Source organism: Talpa occidentalis, unplaced genomic scaffold, assembly GCF_014898055.3.
Source record: "Talpa occidentalis isolate TD23 unplaced genomic scaffold, MPIMG_talOcc4v2.1, whole genome shotgun sequence".
Lineage (NCBI taxonomy): Eukaryota > Metazoa > Chordata > Mammalia > Eulipotyphla > Talpidae > Talpa > Talpa occidentalis.
The window spans coordinates 79303712-79322071 of NW_026555331.1; the positions used below are offsets into that span (position 1 = coordinate 79303712).

The following is an 18360-nucleotide window of genomic DNA, read 5'->3' on the forward strand; positions in this document are numbered from 1 at the left end:
TCCCCAAGGAGATGCACAATAGCCCAGTCAATGGGAAGCCATTGGAGGTTCAAGGCCAGCTGTACTAAGGGACACTAGTGAACTCTTTTGTCTCTTTCCAGGTTTTAGGTGATTTTTCTCAGTCTTTGCATTGAAATGTGCCACTAAAGCTTCTAATTTTTAAAAGGTTATATCTTCGATTTTAGGAAATAAATTAGCATGGTCTGATGTAAAACCTAGAAAGTACTTTGAACACATATTTTAATGCCTAAATATTTATGTTTCATAAAAATATATTTGGTAATACCATAGGGTGTGTGTATCCCAATAGGCAGTGTTTATGGAACTTTCATGTTCTTAAATAAATGAGTGTTTTATACATGATAGCTATGAAGGTATTCAGTAGTGAACTCAGACATAACTCTCAGGATGCTTCTACTGTGCCTGGAAGTAACCTTCTGCTGTTCTGTGCCTGAGGAAATCAGATTCATGCCCAACTCCGTACTACATAATGGTTTCTCTGTTTTATTTTTTTTAAGATTTATTTATTTATGCATACTAGGCCAGAGATACAGGGAGTGAGAGGATTCACCAGGGACAGAGTGGGGAGCAGAACAGGTGGATCTACTGAAATACACTGCTGAGGGGAGCTGCAGGAGTGACTGGAGAGGATCTGCTGCACCATGGGGGTCTGAGGTTCAAACTCTTGCCAAGTGATAGGTTGATAGCGCTGAGAGTTTAACCCCTGAACCACCAGGGAGGCCCTGAATGGTTTCTCTGTTGATCTTTGCTTAGCCTACTTACTTCTATGGATTAATATACTCTGCCACATTCCTGTCTCTGGAATGTCCACAATTTGAATAACCTCCATAGTATTCTGAAGACCTCAGTTCAAAGGCTCTTGTTAACAACATATCACAGGACCTTCAAATAGCTTATTATACATTATCTTTGTTATTTACACATTTGAGTTGTCTACTCCACTATATTATAGTTTATTTTTATTTATATTTATTATTATTTTATTTTTAGTAATGTAGCATTGCATTATAATGTGTGCATTAGTATAAATCAACATCTATACATACTTCATTAAGTTTACTATTTAAAATCCAGTTCTATCCAATTATTTCCCTCTTTGCCTTTCACCTCCCTTTCTTCCTTCTGGTAATAACTATTCTGGTTTTATAGTTTAAAAGTTTATTTTTGTTTCATTTGTTTGGTGTCTCTGTTAGACTACATATGAATGTAATTATATAGCTTATGGTATTTTCTGTTTGACTGAGTTCAATAAGCATAATACTCCCTAGTGCTGGCACCTTGTTTTATTCACCTTTGTGTTTCTGGATGACCAGTGCTTAGCCTGGGGCCTTGTGTGTCCCTGGACCTCAAGAGTGTTCATTGAGTTAAAGGGATGCTGAGGATGTCAGAGAGGATGCTGTGGAGTGCTTACTGTGAGCTTGGCTCTAGTCAGTCTAGTATCATTTAATAACAATAGTCTTGCTCTGCCTATTATTTGAAAACATTATTAAATCAAACTTTTTTCTTTTATTTGAAAACTAGGTCCTTCAGAAGCTTGGGAAAGCTGATGAGACAAAAGATGAACAGTTTGAAGAGTATGTCCAGAACTTCAAACGGCAAGAAGTAAGCATATTTATCTAGTTTCTGGAGTTGAAAATAGTTGACTGTGTTTATGCTTAGTATATAACTTAAATGCCTTAAGGCTCAAGAAAGAATATCTTCATTGGGGTTGGCCTTAACTTGAGGTGACCCTTGCTGATTCTGTAGACTTTCTTACAGAGTGAAGGAAGAGGCAGTTGGCTCTTCAGGAAAGTGATTTGTGTTTTAGAATCTCAGAACATAAAGACTTGGCTTCACTGGATTCCCTTCAATACTGATTACCAATCTAAAGAAAAGGTGATGTTTTTGAGGAATTTATATTTCACTCAACATTAGAGAAGCAGCAGTTTAACGCATCTGGTGAAATTATTTGAGTTGTTACCTGCTTCAAGATCATGCATTCTCATATATCTCCTCCAAGGGGGTGAAAGTTGGCTCTTAGTGGGTGAATAAAATTGTACTCCTTTTATTCATGTACTTCATATGAACTGATATATTTGTGGTATAAAATGACATGAGAGGGGATGTAAATAGAAAGACATGTTTTAAAAGGCTCCTCAGAGAAAGCAATAATGAAAAAAAGCTGAGAAACGTGTTTTGTGATTTTTTTCCTTAGTGGGCTGCATGTGTTTAACACACACAGGGATAAGGAAACAGGCTTTTAAAAATTCTCTGCTTATATCTCTAGGGCTTGGACAGTTGCCTAGAATATCACCCTTTGGAGAGCATATGTGGAGGTCAGGGAGGAGAAAGATACAAGCCAGGCTCTGCGAGGTTAGATGTCTCAAATTCAAGATCTTTCTAGAATGGAGTGGGAAGAAGACTGGGCCAGCAGACTCTAGAAAATGGGGCTAGGAAATGGGGACACTGTGAGTACATAAATCTGTTTTCCTGCCATCATTGGGCAGTGTCCACAGAGGAATTGTGTCCTCAGGGATGACAACCAGTAATGGATCATCATCACAGGTTTTATTTTACCTGCCTTGCTCCTATTTACACATCCCTGAATCTGGAGGCTTCTTTCTTCTTTGTTTATATCAGGGTTCTCTCTGCTTTCTCACTGGAAAATTGGTACTCTTTCCCCTCAGCAAACGGGGTTGTAAATGTGGGTGGGAAGAGCACAAGGGACTGTGGAGATGGTGCATGGGTGAATTGGTGGTGGAAATTCTTCGGAGACTACGCCTGAGAAAAGAAAGTAGACATTGTAATAAAAAAAATAGATTAATAAAAAAAATCTTTAAAAAAATCCAGCAGATATAAAAACAAATAGACAGGTCTGCACCAAAACATATTCCAGTTTCACCCCAAGGCTAAAAGTTGACATGTACTCAGTTTATTGTGAATGAGAGCACTCTTGTTCTCTCTGAAAATGAGGAAAGAATGAGGAGAGTTGAAAAACAGTAATAGGAAAAAAAATAGATCATGACCAGGTGAGGATTATATAGAACTCGGGATTTATGACGGTAGATGAGAGAATTCCTAGAACAATACTGGACCCAGGCCCATAGAATAATTGTCTCCAGTCTCCTCCTTAAGAACAGATTATCCAAATGTCTTTGCGTTCTTTGTTCTTTGGTGCGTTCTCTTCCGTGTACTTGCATGACACTTGTACAAGTCATTGTCTTCAACAGCAACAGCTCCCACAGAGAATCTTGTCACTCAGTGCCCTGTTCCTTGCAATGCGATCCCAGATGTCTACTAAAGCAGGGACCGGATTGGGAAAAGAAGTGATTCATGTTCCAGTTCTCCCTACTTTAGAATTTACATTCTGCCCTTTGAATCCTGTTTTTTTTTTTCCCAGTGTGCCCCTATGGAGCTAATTAGTTCTTTGCTCTTGCATTTTTTTTTCCCTGTCATTTTTATGCCATTGTGGTGGTGTTAGCACTCTGGAAGGCTAACCTGGGGAAGCATCAAATTGAGTGATGCATTTGTGACTAGGAAGTTCCTTTGCATTTTTCCAGTTACACTGTATTTTTATTGATCTTATTTTCAGATTTTGTTGAATGCATCAGACGAGGGTTGTTTTTTGTCTAAAGTGCTGGAGAAAAGTATAATTGGTTAAATCATCAATTTCATCAATTGAATGATCTCTGCCACTACGAGCAATAGCCTAGGGGGTTTATAATGCTGCTCTGCCATCTATACTTGTCACTATGTACATTTTCAATATTATGGAACCAATAATATACTGTCATTATTGAAGACCAGCCCCTCAGTTCTCTCAATAATATTAGCAGATTTCAAGATCTGGGCAATACTTTAAAATTTGGGGAGATTTGAGCAACTAATTCTGCTTTATAAGTATGAAGCAAGTAGAATGGAAATGTAGGAAATATTTCCCAGGGAGTCTCCTGATCCCCTTTGGTTACCTTTGGAAATATTTTTGCACCAGAAGATCTTGCATTTGTACATACTTAAGTAGATAGTTATTGTTTTTTTTTTTCTTATCTATATTCTGTATTTCTTTTTTTATTATTTAAATTTTATTTTTATATTCTCCTTACAATTACAATCCTCTTATTTTGACCCCAAGCCCTCCTTTCCCCGCCCCCCACCCCCTATAGAGTGTCTCTGGTTCATAGTTGTTTGTTGATTTTGATTTTCACTTTCTTATAATTATTCATTTTCCTGGTCCCTTATTTAAATTTTCTAGATTCCTGCTATGAGTGAGACCATCCAGTATTTTTCTTTTTCTTTCTGGCTTATTTCGCTGAGCATGATCCCTGCCAGCTCCATCCATGTTGCTGCAAATTGCATGTGTTTATCTTTTTTGAATGCTGAGTAATATTCCATGGTGTATATGTACCACATCTTCTTGATCCAGTCATCTATTTTTGGGCATTTGGGTTGTTTCCGAAGCTTAGCTATTGTAAATAGTGCTTACAATAGATATTTACTGTTTTAACTGGAAAGAGTAGGTTTATAATTATTGCACACGATTGAGGAGGGAGTTAATCCTGTCTATAAATTAGAGGGAGAGGAGAAAGGCAAGACCGATGGGAGGAAGATAGGGAGAAATGTATTATATAGGAACATTAAAGGTTAGAAAGTGAAGATGAAGTTTGAATTTACTAATGCTCTATAGAGGGAAAAATGTGTCCCTTTTACCCCAAAATATGTTGGTGATCAAGTCACATTTGTTGATAAATAAAGGTATGATGCGGGGACACACCTTATGTGGGGACATTAACCTAGGAGGAAGAATCTACCAAAATTGTGGTGACTGCTACAAGACCTGTTATTTTTAGATGAATATAACAGTGAATTTATATAATGTAATGATGAATAATTACTCCAAAGGCAGAAAGCGTTTTCTGAAAGAAACATGCTTTGAAGGCATTATTTACCTAGGAAATCTATATATTTTTCTATGAATATGTATTTTTAAATCCCAAGATATATTATTTACAGTATAAAATAAACCATAATAAGATTTGCATGTTATATTATAGCTCCCTGACCACAATTAGTATTTAATCAAAAGCAGACCATTCTAGAATGTTTTAGAAAGCATTCATACATTTTAGTTCCTGACAATCTTGCTTTTAAATTCCTCTTAATGAAATGAGTTAAGTCCTAATAGTTATTGACATATCCCCTGCTTGTTCATATTGGAAGCAAAGCTGACAAAAGGGCCTATGTTTGAACTTAAAGCTTTATTTTAATTTTATTCCAATCCCAATTTTTCTTCATAATCCCATACCTCTTTTCCTAAACGTGATTTGTGTTGGCCTGAAACTGTGAATGCATGGTCTGTGCATACTTTCCATTGTGCATTGAACTTCTGATTGCTATAGTTTTTGTCATCCAGATTTCATAAATTACTTAATTAGGACAAGCAGGAAAGAGGAAGCTAAGTGTAGAGCAAAAGGGAATGGATTGAACTCCTTTACATAGAACTCAAGAATTTTCCATGATGATGAGTGCTGAGAACAGGGATTATATAGATCCAGCAGGAAGAAAAAAATATGACTTCAACGTTTCCTCCCCCGCAGAGGTTTTTTCCCCTTTCTATTTTTCTTCTCTGACCTAATCTGCTAATAAGTAGCAGAATTGACTGGTGTGAACACCGGCTGCCTTCAGTTCACCTGGTTGCTTGCTGACAGATCTGTTAAGAAACAGAGACAAGGACTCAACATGAAAGGAAGTTTCTTGACTCCTCTTCCCCCTTCTTGCAGATAAACTTGGCCACTAAGTTGCCATAATAAAGGCAAGCATGCTAATTACACAAAGCAACCCAGGCACTGGTTGGGCCCAGATAATAAAATTTGAGCACTCTGTCAGTGAGTACAGATGTAAGTAGGCTACTGGAAGTAAGATCTAAGAAAAATATTTTCAAAATAAAAGGGACTGTCACCTCTAATAGCTTTTCATCCTTTCCTTTAAATACAGTCCCCATTTATCTGTGGGAGGTTTGCATTCTAAGAACCCTAGTATATACCTGAAACTGCAAATAGCACCAAACTCTGTAGACAATGTTTTTCCTATGCATATACATCCATGGTAACATTTAATCTATAAATTAGACACAATGAGATTAACAACAATAATAATAAAATAGAACAGTTATAACAGTACACAGTTATAAAATTATATAAATGTGATTTTACTCTCTCTCCTTAAGTTTCTCATTGTGCAATGTATTTTCAAACCATGGTTGACTGTGGATCGCTGAAACCCTGCAAAGTGACTTGAGATTGTGGATGGGGATCTACTGCTCTATTGCGGTGGAGTTCTGCTGTTTCTCCCCATGCACTCCATCGTGTTACACCTAAACTTAGCATGATGCAAAAGGAGAAAAGAGACAATCTTTTCAGAATCTCTGGCTCTGGATTCTCACTATTAAAGAGGATGTCCAGGTCCCAGAGATTCCAGTTATTGGGATAACCCGATGACTGAAAAAGTTGAAATTATGCCTCCTCCTTACTGATCTCAGCACAGGAATCCTCTTCGGCTGCTTTCATCATTTTAACTCTAGTGCTTTGCACTAAAGCTTAAAAATATGTTTTAATTGGAAACTTGAAGCTGAACTAGTGGCAAAAATGATTATTTGGGGTGCATTCTTAGAGCATGCTTTATTTTCTGGATGGAGGAACTGTTGAATATTGTGTGTATATTTGTAAGCATTTTCACAGCATTTTCAAGGACATATGTATATAATCAGAAGTAAAAACTACAGAATAATAATTTTTTAAAAAGATTATAAATTCAGAATACTCCCACAGTGTGTTGAGTGTGGATAAAATTTTTATTTATGGCAAATCATACTTGGATCCTGAACATTTTTGCAATTTTCTTGAACAGATAAGCAAATAAGACCTAACAGTTACTTTAGAACTTTTTTTAACCACAGATAATCATGATGTGAAAACATTAGTGCAACCACCTCTTACTATATTAATAGTGAAATCCTTTGAATTAGCCACTGCCTTGATTAAATGTGAGTCCGTGTCTTGACTAATGGTGTGATGCTAATGATAGTGCCCTAGCCCTGAGCCTGGAGAACCTAAGTCCGCCCACGCAGTCTCCTGGAAGGAGACAGGCCTTCTGGATAGGGAGGGAGAGACTCAAGTGTGAGGTCTGTGCCTACCATGGCAGTGATTCTTAAACTTCAGCTCATCAGAATCGGAGTTCCCTTTCCCAAGGTTGTTTGATGAAATGAACTTCATAAAAAAAAAAAAATTGCTCTGAAAAATAATTGTTAAGGGGATAAAAAGACAAGCTGCATACTGGTGAAAATATTTCCAATTACATACCCAAGAAAAGATTAGCATCTAGAACATATGATGAATTCTTAAAATGCAACAATTAAAAAAAACCCACAATCCAATTAGAAATTGGGCAAAAGACATCTGAACATTTCACTGAAGAGAATATATGAATGGCGAAGAAGTACATGTAAATATGTTCAATGCATATTTAGTCATCAAAGACATGCAAATTAAAAACACATTAAGATATCATTACACCCTTCAGAGTGGCTAAAGTAGAAACTAGTGATGACACTAAACTGGCAGAATGTGAAAAATTTGAATCAATCATTATGTAAATGATATAGTCACTCTGGGATACAGTTTAGCTTGTTTCTTAAAAAATAAAACATGCAACCTTTATAAATCCAACAATTGCACTCTTAGGCATTTATCCAATAGAAGTAAAAAGTTATGTTTATACAAAAACATACACACAAATGCATACAGAAGCTTTATTTATAGTAGATACCCAAACATCCTTAAACATATGCCAAAGACTACATGATAGTAAATGTATAAGCATTGCTATAAATATAAATACACTAAATGATAAGCATTATTAGTGTCTTGGGAAAAAAAGGTAGCTGTTGACTTAGCTTGTAAACTTATTTTGCAATTTGCTATTTAGACTTTAATAGGATGATAGTTATCAATCTAAAATGTATGGTTTGTTTTTACCCTTAACGAATATGTTCTGCTAACCCCCATATCGGGGAACTTCTTAGAAGAAGTGCAATAGTGGATTTCACAGAATTGTGGAAATGGCTCTAGTACCTTCGTTCCATTTTTTCCATGGAAGGAAATCATAGTTGAAGTCTCAATTTGAATGAGGGCTTACTCATGCCAGGGCAACACTGATGAAAGTTATAGGATTATTATCTATAGAGCATATTCCTCCTCTTGTCTATTTTTAACACTTTAACCTAGAATAGACATTATTCTAGCTCGTGTCGGTGATCTGTAGTTGTCAAAAGAATGTATTTGTTCTTGCTCTTCAAATTATCCTGCTTTTCCCCATAGACCTACTATTTATTTCATTTCCAATACAAACATTACACCTCCTCTCTTTGCTCACTGGCATTCAAGGAGCAAAATGAGTCTCCTGCTGCAACTGAACAGCAGAGTGTTGCTGCCCCTGCTGCCAGGTAGAAGAAACCGAACAAAAATGTTTATTGGAAACCCTGTCCATCTTTTATCCTCTTTATTCTTGTTTCATTCTGTCTTAAGCATATATCTTCAGTTATGGCCTACATAAATAAAAAGAGTTGAAACCTAACTAAATTTGACCCACTCAAACTACAGATGTTCTAAGCATTGTTCTGTGCATTTCTTTCTTTCTTTTTTTTTTTTTTTGTGGGACCCTCACCGGCAGCTGGGGAATGAACCGGCGCTGCAGAGCCTGCGGGCAGCCTTGCAGCGCCCGGCGCTCAACCGCTGCGCCACCAGGGGAGGCCCTGTTCTGTGCATTTCTTATGAAATCTCTTCTAGAGGAATCTCTTCTAGAGGAAGTACTTCATCTTATGCTCGGAAGCTTACCTTTCATATATCCTCTTCTATTACGTATCTTTAGTTTAGCTTATCTTGCTATATTAGTTTGCCTTACCGAGTGGGAAGGGTTTAATACCCCATTCCTCAGCATTAATTTAAAGACTAACCCCAAATATCCACTCTCCCTTGTGATGTAAGCTTATTTTCTAGTTTGGATTCTCTCTAAATGATTCCCACATTAACTGTAATGTTCTAGGAATGGGATGCAGAGAACTGGGAATATCTCTTATCCAAGATAGAGAAACTGAAATTGTTGTGAACATCTCTACATAAAAGCTACAGTTGGTTTTCAGGTTTGCATCAGCTTTGTCTGTGATTCTCTCTCATTAGTCACAGTAAGCCCCATGACTGATTTTACATTGGCACAGCAATGTAAGTGACAGATATACACTGAAAGGAATGTGTGCTGATGACTAGTTGAAACCTGAAACCAGACATTTAAGTGAATTTTTCCCTATGTACTAGAGTGTGTCAACATACTGTGTCAATGAAATAATAGACACAATGAAAAATTATAGAAGAGGTTGCCAAATAGCCATTAGAATTACCTGGAGGCCTTTGAAAATTACATTCCTGATTTCTGCTCCAGACTTCTGAATCAGGTCACATATTTGATTTCCATCTATAAAGAGACATCATATAATTGTAATAATTTGAATGCAAGCCTAAGAGTACCACAATATAGTAAAGATAACAGTTTCCTAATTGCACATCTAGTGGAATGTTTTCTTAGTCTTGGATAATTATAAGAACCTAAGAAGCTTTAAAAATTAATAGATGCCCAAGCCACACCTGACTGACTGATGAAAAAGCGACAATAATGTATTTTTTTATTAATAATTTCCACAGAAAGGACTTTGGCATTTGTAAAATGTTTTTAAACTGTCTCATTTGATTTTCATAGCAATTTACAATTATAATTTTCTTCGCATATGAAAAAACTGAGTATAGGTCACAAAAATTTTCATTTGGAGGATAAACTTGATTATTATTTTGGTCATTAATATTCTTGCTGTTTTTTTTTCTTATAATAGGTAGCATCATCTTAATTGTCTCAGTGTATTGATAGAGAAACTGATGCCCATATAGGTTAAGAGAACTTCATAGAGACTCCCAGTTATACAGCCATAGAGCTCTCTGTCTGACTCCAGGTCTACATAGCTGAGAAAGATTACTCACCATTCAGTTTAGGAGAAACATCTCTTTTCTCCTACACTGTTTATTTGTTTATGTAATTTTTAATGAAGTTCCATTGTTTTACATCCTTGTTAATATTTTGATAGTATGGTAAATCTTCCCTTAGATGTGGTCACCATATTGCTCCTACCACCAAAGCACCCATAGTCTTCTACCATAGTCCGTTGTGTATTGTGCTCTCTTACCTCCCCTCCTCTTCCTTACCTCCTCTTCCACCCCCATAATACCCTGTGCTTATAAGGGATAAAGGTTGTATTTAATGTTTGTCTTTGTCTAACCCTTTGTTTGGTTTCTTCATATTTCACATATGTGACATTTCACTTAACATAATCCCTTCCAGCTCTATCTGTGTAGCTACAAATGACATAAATTTATCTTTTTTGATTGCTAAGTAGTATTCCATTACATATGTAATCCATATCTTGATACACTCATCTGTTTTTGAACACTTACATTGTCTCCATATCTTGGCCATTGTTAGTAGAGCTGCGATAAACATAAGAGTACAGGTTTACTTTCAAATTAATGTCTGTGTGGTCTTTGCTTAGATACCTAGGTGTGGAAGTGTTGGGTCTATGACAGATCTATTTTTATTCTTTTGAGGAAATGCCGCATTGCTTTCCACAGGGGCTGGACCAGTGTACATTCCTGCCAATAAGGGAGAGTAGGAGGGTTCCTTTTTCTCCTCACCCTTACCAGCAATTGTTTCTTTTCTATTTTTTATATCCAAAAGGGCAAGTTTATTATTTTAAAAAGGAAGAGAGAGGATGATGCTTGTACAGACACAAGTGGGCAGAAGAGCTGCCTCTAAAAGGGATAGGGTTGTTAAATGAGATGCCTGTATGGACGCAGATAGATAGTCTTGGGATGAGAGCTACTTTTTGAAAAGGGTAGGTTTAAGACAGAGACACCTGCATAGTCACAAGTGGGCAGGGAACTCCTTGTTTCTGGCCTTTTTTAATATAGGCCATTCTTATTGGTGTGATGTCGTTTCTCGTTGTGGTTTTTATTTGCTTCACTATTACCTTCCAATTTGGATTCTTTGCATATCCTTCTCTTGCCTAAATGTTCTAGCTAGGACTTCTAATACTATATTGAATAGTAGTGGTAAGAATGGACATCCTTGTCTCATACTGGATCTTAGTGGAAAGGCTTTCATTTTTTCAATGTTGAGAATGGTGTGCTAGCTGTGGATTTGTCACATATGGTTTTATTTTGTTTAGATGTTCCATTTCCTGATTTTCAAGAGTTTTCATCATAAATGAATGCTGAATCTTACCCAGTGCTTCTCAGTCTTCATTGATACGATCAAGTGGCCTTTTTTATTTTTGTTGATGTGGTGAGTTACATTGATTGATTTTCAGATGTTGGATCATTCTTGTGCATTTGGTTTGAGTCCTACTTGGTTGTGATGTGTGATCCTTGTAATGCATTGTTGGATTGATTTGCTAAGATTTTCTTGAGGATTTTTGCATCTGTGTTCATTTGGGAAATTAACTGTAGTTTTCTTTTTTTTGTATTTTGTCTTTGCTTGGTTTTGGTATTAGCATAATATTGACCTCATAATATGGGTTTGAAAGTATTCCTTTTGTCCCAATTTTTGAAAAAGTTTGAGCAGAGTAGGTATCAGATTATCTTTCAAAGATAGGTAGAACTTGCTTTTGAAGCCATTTGCTTCTGGATTTTTGTTTTCAGGAGGCTTTTGATTTTTATTTCAATTTCCTTTTGTTATGTTCATGTTTTCTACTTCTTCCCTATTATTTCTTGGATTATTGTCTATTTCTAAGAACTTGTCCATTTCATATAGGTTGTTAAACTTATTTACATATAAGTGTTCATAGTAATATCCTTTGAATTTGTGCAGTGGCTTGTAATTTCTCTTTCATTTTTATCATATTTATTTGTGTTTTCTCCCTTTTTTCTTAGCTTATCTAGAGTTTTATTGATTTTGTTTATTTTTTCAGAGAACTAGTTTTGGGTTTTGTTGATCTTTAGGCTGTGTTTTTTTTATTCTTATGTCATTTATTTGTGTTCTAAATTTTATTATTTCCTTGCTTCTACTGGCTTTTAATTTTGGTTTGGGTTTTTGTTCTTCTTTATCTAGATCCTTGAGATGGAGGCCAGGTTATTTATATGGGTGCTTAATTCTTTCCTGATGTGGGCCTGTATTGCTATATACTTCCCTCTCAGTACTCCATTTGTGGTGTCCCATACTTCCTGGAAGCTTGAGTCCTCATCAGTATTTGTCTCAAGATAATTTTTTTATTTTTACATGGGTCTTTCAGTAGTATGTTGTTTAGCCTCTTGAGGTTTTTCCTACCCTTTTTTTTTTTTTTAGTAGTTGATTTCTAGTTTGATACCTTCATGATTGGAGAAGATACTCAATGTTCTTTGTTCTTCATTAATTTGTTGATATTTGTCTTGTGCTCCAGTATGTGGTCAATCCTGAAGAATGTCCCACAGGCACTTGAGACAAATGTGTGTCCTATTTTTGGGTGGTGCAGAGTCCTATAGCTATTTATTAAGTCCATGTAGTCTATTTGTTTAAAGCTACTATGTCCTTATTCATTTATTGTCTCATTGATTTGTCCATTATTAGAGTGGAGTGTTAATGTCTCCTACTACAGATGTGTTTTTTCCAATGCTTGTTTTCAGTGTTGATAGTAGTTACCTAATATATTTTTGTACTCAATCATTTGATGAGTATATGTTAATGAGTGGTATGTCCTCCTGATGTACTGTTACCTTAATTACTGTGTAGTGTGCAGCCCTGTCTCTTGTTACCTTTTTAACTGGGAATCTATTTTGTATGATTTAAGTACGGTTGTCCTTGCTTTCCTTTGGGTCCCATTAACTTGGTTTTCCAACCCGTGGGAGCTGAGGTTTGTCTCCTGGAAACAGCAGAATGTAGGATTCTGTTTCCTTATCTAAGCAGATACTCTTAGTGAGTATATTTGTTAACATTTAGAATGATTATTGAAATATGAAAGTCTGTTGCTGCCATTTGGCCTTTAGCTTTGTGATTGTATCTATTTTCTTTTTTAGTTCTTTTTGTGTGTTTATTTGGCTTCAGTACTTGAATTCCTTTCAGTATTTCTTGTAAGGGCATCTAGTTTTTACAAGCTCCTTCAGTTTTTCTTTCTCTGAGAAAGCCATTATTTTCCATCCATATCTAAAGATGGGGCTTGAAGTATGTAGTATTCTTGATTGGCAGTCATTATCGTCAAGTTTTTCCTAAAACATCATTCTATTCTCTCCTTGCTCACGGTGTTTATCTTTAGAAGTCCAATGTTAGCCTAATCTGTGTTCCATTGTATATTATCTGTGTCTTCCCCTCACCAACTTCTATATTCTTTCTTTGAATTGAAATCTTGGGAAATTTCACCACTGTATTTCTTGGTGTTGGTCTCATTTTGTTTAGATGCTCTGGTGGTCTTTTTGCTTCCTGGATTTGTATATTTATTTCCTTTTTCCAGATTTTGCAAGTTTTCTTTATTTCTTTAAATATCTTTCCTGTTCCTTTTTGTCTCTCTTCCCCTTCTGGGATACTCTTTGTTCTTATATTGACTTTCCTCATGCTGTTGGACAGTTCTCAATGTGTTTGTTCATTTTTTTAAAAATTTTTGTTTCTCTTTTTTTTCTATCTTGCTGTTTTATAAATTCATATCTTAAAGTTCACTGATTTGTTATTCCATTTGGTTTATTCTACTTGTATATCTTCTGATATTATTTTTCATGTCCTCTTGTAATAATTTTTTTATTCAGCAAATCCATTATTTCCTTTCTTTAGAGTGTCATTTTCTGTCTTCCGTTCATTGAATTTGTTTCTTAGGACATTCGTTTTTCTGAATTATCTTGCATATTCTTGTTCTGCTTTTCTGCATCTTCTCTGAGTTCTTTGGATTTATTTATGATGACAATCTTGAATTCTGTATCAAGATTGATTCTCTTGATTCTCTGATAGGAGTAACAGATCTTCCATTTTTTTGTAATTGGGTCTAGACATCTGTTCTCCTTCTGTGGTGTAGTATCTCCCTTCCAACTTCTGTTGTAATTTGTTGTGCTAGTCTATCTCTGCATTGCTTTCATGACCTCGCTGCTATGGGTTTGACCTTCCTAGGTATATCTTCATCCCTCCCACATTTGGCTAGGGCAGTCACTAGAGGGCAGCTGGGGGCCACTGTAGTTGGCTGAGGCCCTGTGCAGGCTGGACTGGGATGTGCATCAGTTTCTGAGGCACTTTAGGGGGTGCAGGCTTAGAGGTGCTTTTCAGAGTAAAGTGAGAGTAGCTAAAGTTGGGTGGGTCTCTGCACAGCCCAGACTCTGTAAATGCTTTCTTGTTTCCTCACAGTAATTTATGATATTGGCTTGATTTTCCTTATGCCACTATATAATATTTAAGTACCTGCATAATTTATTCCTATGTATTCTAAGACCTTCTATCACTACAACATTTTAAGTATATAAAACTTTCAGAAAATCAGAACTGTACATTTCGACATTGAACATTACATGTAAGAAATAAGGAATTCCATTTTACCATGTTTGCAGAAATTTCCTATAGTGTCTTGAAGATATTCCTTTGTAATACAACATGTAGCAGAACTTAAGTCCATCTAGCATTTATGAAACACATAATCCCACAATTTATCATTTTAAAAATGTTGTGTAGAATAACAATATCAGCACCCAGCATTTTTTGAATGATTGCTCTGTTGCTGGTGTTCTGCTGATAGACTCTCTCCTTTGACCTTCATGGTAACTCTAGAAAGTAACCACTGTGATCACTTTCTGTTTACAGATGAGGTGTCAGAGGCATAGTGAGGTTAAGTGACTTGCCCAAGTTTTCACAGTTAGAAATAGCAGAGTTGAGGTTTTAAATGTAGGCAGTGTGGTCCCAGATACCGCCAATTTAACCATTATGCTAAATGAATCATATGGAATAGGCTTTATGAAATCATGACATTTTTAGAAAAATAAGTGAACAATTTATAACTTTATTTACAGATTAGGACTGCTTCACGAATGCATGAAATGGTGCGTTTAGTTAAATTGTTCTCATTGTTACAGCTAATTCGTCTTATACAGCCTCAACCATCATCATCTGTCATCCATGCCTTTACAGCCTGGATGCGTAGAGATGGTAGACAACAGTGATTAGACATGTGGAACGCTTGTGGCAGATTACAAGGCCTAAATAACTCGGACTACGGAGGTTACAATGCTACCTGGCTGTTTGATGTGTGCTTTTTGAGCAAATATCTAATCCTCTGAGTCTCAGTTTTCTCATTTGAAAAGAGATAATGACATCGTAGATCTATTGTGAGATATGAGTTAATAGAGCTGAGCCATTTCTGGCAGTATCTGGACAAGGAATTGAATCAGTAGGTCTTTGACTTTGTTATTTTTTTCCTACTAAATTCTTGCTTTGAAAACATCATTATGTGCTGGATTGTGTACCCCCTAAATCTATATGTTGAAGTCCTAACCCCAGTAAACCTCAGAATGTTACTGGATTTGGTGATTAATTAACACAATTAAGGTTAATTGAGGTCATATGGATAGGCCCTAATCCAATATAACTGAGTCCTTACGAGAATCAGGAGGGACTCATACAAATACAGATCTTGTGAGAAGATAGCAGTCTGCTGGCTGAGAGAGGCCATAGGAGAAAACAAAACTGCCATCACTGAGGTAGGTTCTTGGATATCTAGCCTCCAAACTGTGAAGAAATAAATTTGTCTGTTGTTCAAACCAAGTTTGTGGTATTTTATTATGGCAGCCCTAACAAACTCACAGAGACAATGTGAATGGCAGTTCTGGGAACATTGTGTATGTTAGGTCAGTAGTAATGATAGAAAAGGCATTGGCTTTATTCTAACTAAATATATTTCTATAACTTCTCATAACATTAATTTTTATAATGCCTTTATATTAAGTCAGATTTAGTCCTGATAGAACATCATAGACATAGAAGAATTCCATATCCACTGAAAGGGACACTGAACAATAACCACAGGAAGAATTATTGCTGGTGTAGGGTTCCTAAAATGTTTCCCCTAATTTATGGATTCAGTTATCCCCAACCCTGTCTATATTCAATAATGTATTATAGGTATTAAGGGCAGTGGTTAAGAGTATATTAATATAATTCCACTAATGACCTTGTGAGTCAAGTGTCTGTCTGTCTCTCTCTCTCTCTCTCTGCACACACACACACACACACCCATGAAAGGAAAAAAAAATGGAATGGTTTTTCAAGTGTCACAGACTCAGTTGCCTAAAAGCAATATAACTTATCTTCAAGTTATATTCAGCATTCATGCTAGTGAATTAAATAGTTTTAACTAGGCAATTGTGTCTTCTTAAACACTCAATGATCCCAAAAGAGCTGAATAGAGGTCTGTATGTATCTGTTCATTTGTTTAGGGGAAATACATGGAAAAAATATCCATATACTTATTAACTAAATTTATAAGTTTGTTTTGTTGAAAGGTAGAAAGTATATTTGAGTTATTTTTTAGACCACAGGTATTCTTGGAGCTGCTGACAGGGATAGTTGAAAATTGGGTCATGGGTCTTGGATAAAATTGTGGAAGCTGAGAGGTTTTCTTTGATGTTCAGCTCCCTTCCATGTACCACTGCTACCTCCATCAACCCAGGAATATGATTTCAAAATCCACTGCAATTTATTCTCTATATTATATCTTTTGCATTAATATCTGTCAAGGGATATCTTAAAAATAGAAAAATTGTTCTGTAAAATAAGTTCTAGTTTGTTTAGATTTATTTATGCATACAAAAACTGAGGTACAGGTCAGAGATGTGGGGGTTGGGGGGACGGGAGGATTCACCAGAGAGAATGGGGAGCAGAACAAGCAGAACTACTGAAATACACTGCTGAGGGGAGCAGTGGGCAAGACAGGAGAGGTTTGCTGCGCCATGTCGGTAGCTCCCTGGCTGGCCGGGGATTGAACTTATGCTGCAGAGGCTGCAGCTTCATAGTGCTGTGCTTAACCCCTTGCGCCACCAGGAAGGCCCAGTTCTAGTTTCTTAATGACCACTGCTGTTACTACTAAGAACTCAAAGCAAGGAAAAATGTAAATTTCAGACACCTTGCTGCTTTTACCTTTGAAAAACTCTGGTCTTCTAATTTAACAGCATACAGAATGTTCTGTTTCTTAGTAAATGATGAGTAGAGTGTTCATCAGCCTAAAGTTGTCATTGATCATACTTGGATTCAGATATTACACCTTATTAGTCATATATTACCAAGGTGGTGATTATGGCCTCATTAAATCTCATCTCCTTGATAATTTCATTTTCACCTGACTTTCAAAAATGATTTAAGGGCCTCCCTGGTGGTGCAGGTGGTTGGAGTGCCACACTGTAAAGCTGTCCGCAGCCTCTGCAGCATGTGTTTGATCCCGGCTGGCCAGAGAGAATCCCACAGACCTCTCCTGTCTCACCCGCTGCTCCCCTTTGCAGTGAATTTCAGTCAGTCTACCTGTTCTGTTCCCCACTGTCTCTGGTGAATCCTCTCACCCTCCCGCACATCTGGCTTGTACCCCAGTTCTTGTATGAAAATAAATAAATCTTTAAAAAAAAAGATTTAAAAGATTTGCTATCATTGCTTTCAAGATTAAGCTAACTTGTCTGAGCTCCGAGAAACTGAGCCACGTTTAACTTTGATAAGTTTTTTAGCTTTTTCAAGAGTAAAATGTCACTAAAGGACAAAAATATTTAACTGTGGGAAGTTCTATAGGCTCATGATTACAGATGAGATGACAGGACTTAACTTTGTGAAGTTATATGTCCTCAGATCTAAGTTTCATAGATGTGTTAGTGCTGTGAACTTTCTATCTGAGCCTCTTTCTAAATGTTAGCTCACAATGAGTTTCTGAGTTAAAGAGGCAATTTAATGGAAAAAAAAAAAGTGATCCACCAGGTTTGGTTTTGCAAGTACAGTCAAATCTGCAGTCATACATACCACAGTCTATGCATGCCATGCACAAGGTGGCATGTGGGTGTGGTACCCTTGAATTTTCAGTAGCTGCTTCCCTGAGTTTAGTTTCTTAAAACACATTTATTTATCTTACACATTGTATGTATAAGTCATTAAAATAAATATACCTTAACTGTGACTTCTTTTTTCTGGCAGAAGTAACTGAGTTAAAGTTCAGTTTAACAGTGTCATACTTCTTAATTTATTCTTAGTTGTACTATCATTAATATATTTTAATGTTTCAGAGTTGAATTTTGT

At 36.3% G+C, this 18360-nt stretch overlaps 1 protein-coding gene across 2 annotated transcripts in view; it reads left to right on the forward strand.

Annotated features, from left to right (window-relative positions):
• AMPH (amphiphysin) overlaps positions 1-18360 on the forward strand; it is a 242069-nt gene that overhangs the window by 118687 nt on the left and 105022 nt on the right. For both annotated transcript variants that reach the window (XM_037517588.2, XM_054692313.1), the window contains exon 2: positions 1543-1623. In XM_037517588.2, the coding sequence (XP_037373485.1) occupies positions 1543-1623 (81 nt within the window). The remainder of the gene's footprint in view (positions 1-1542; positions 1624-18360) is intronic.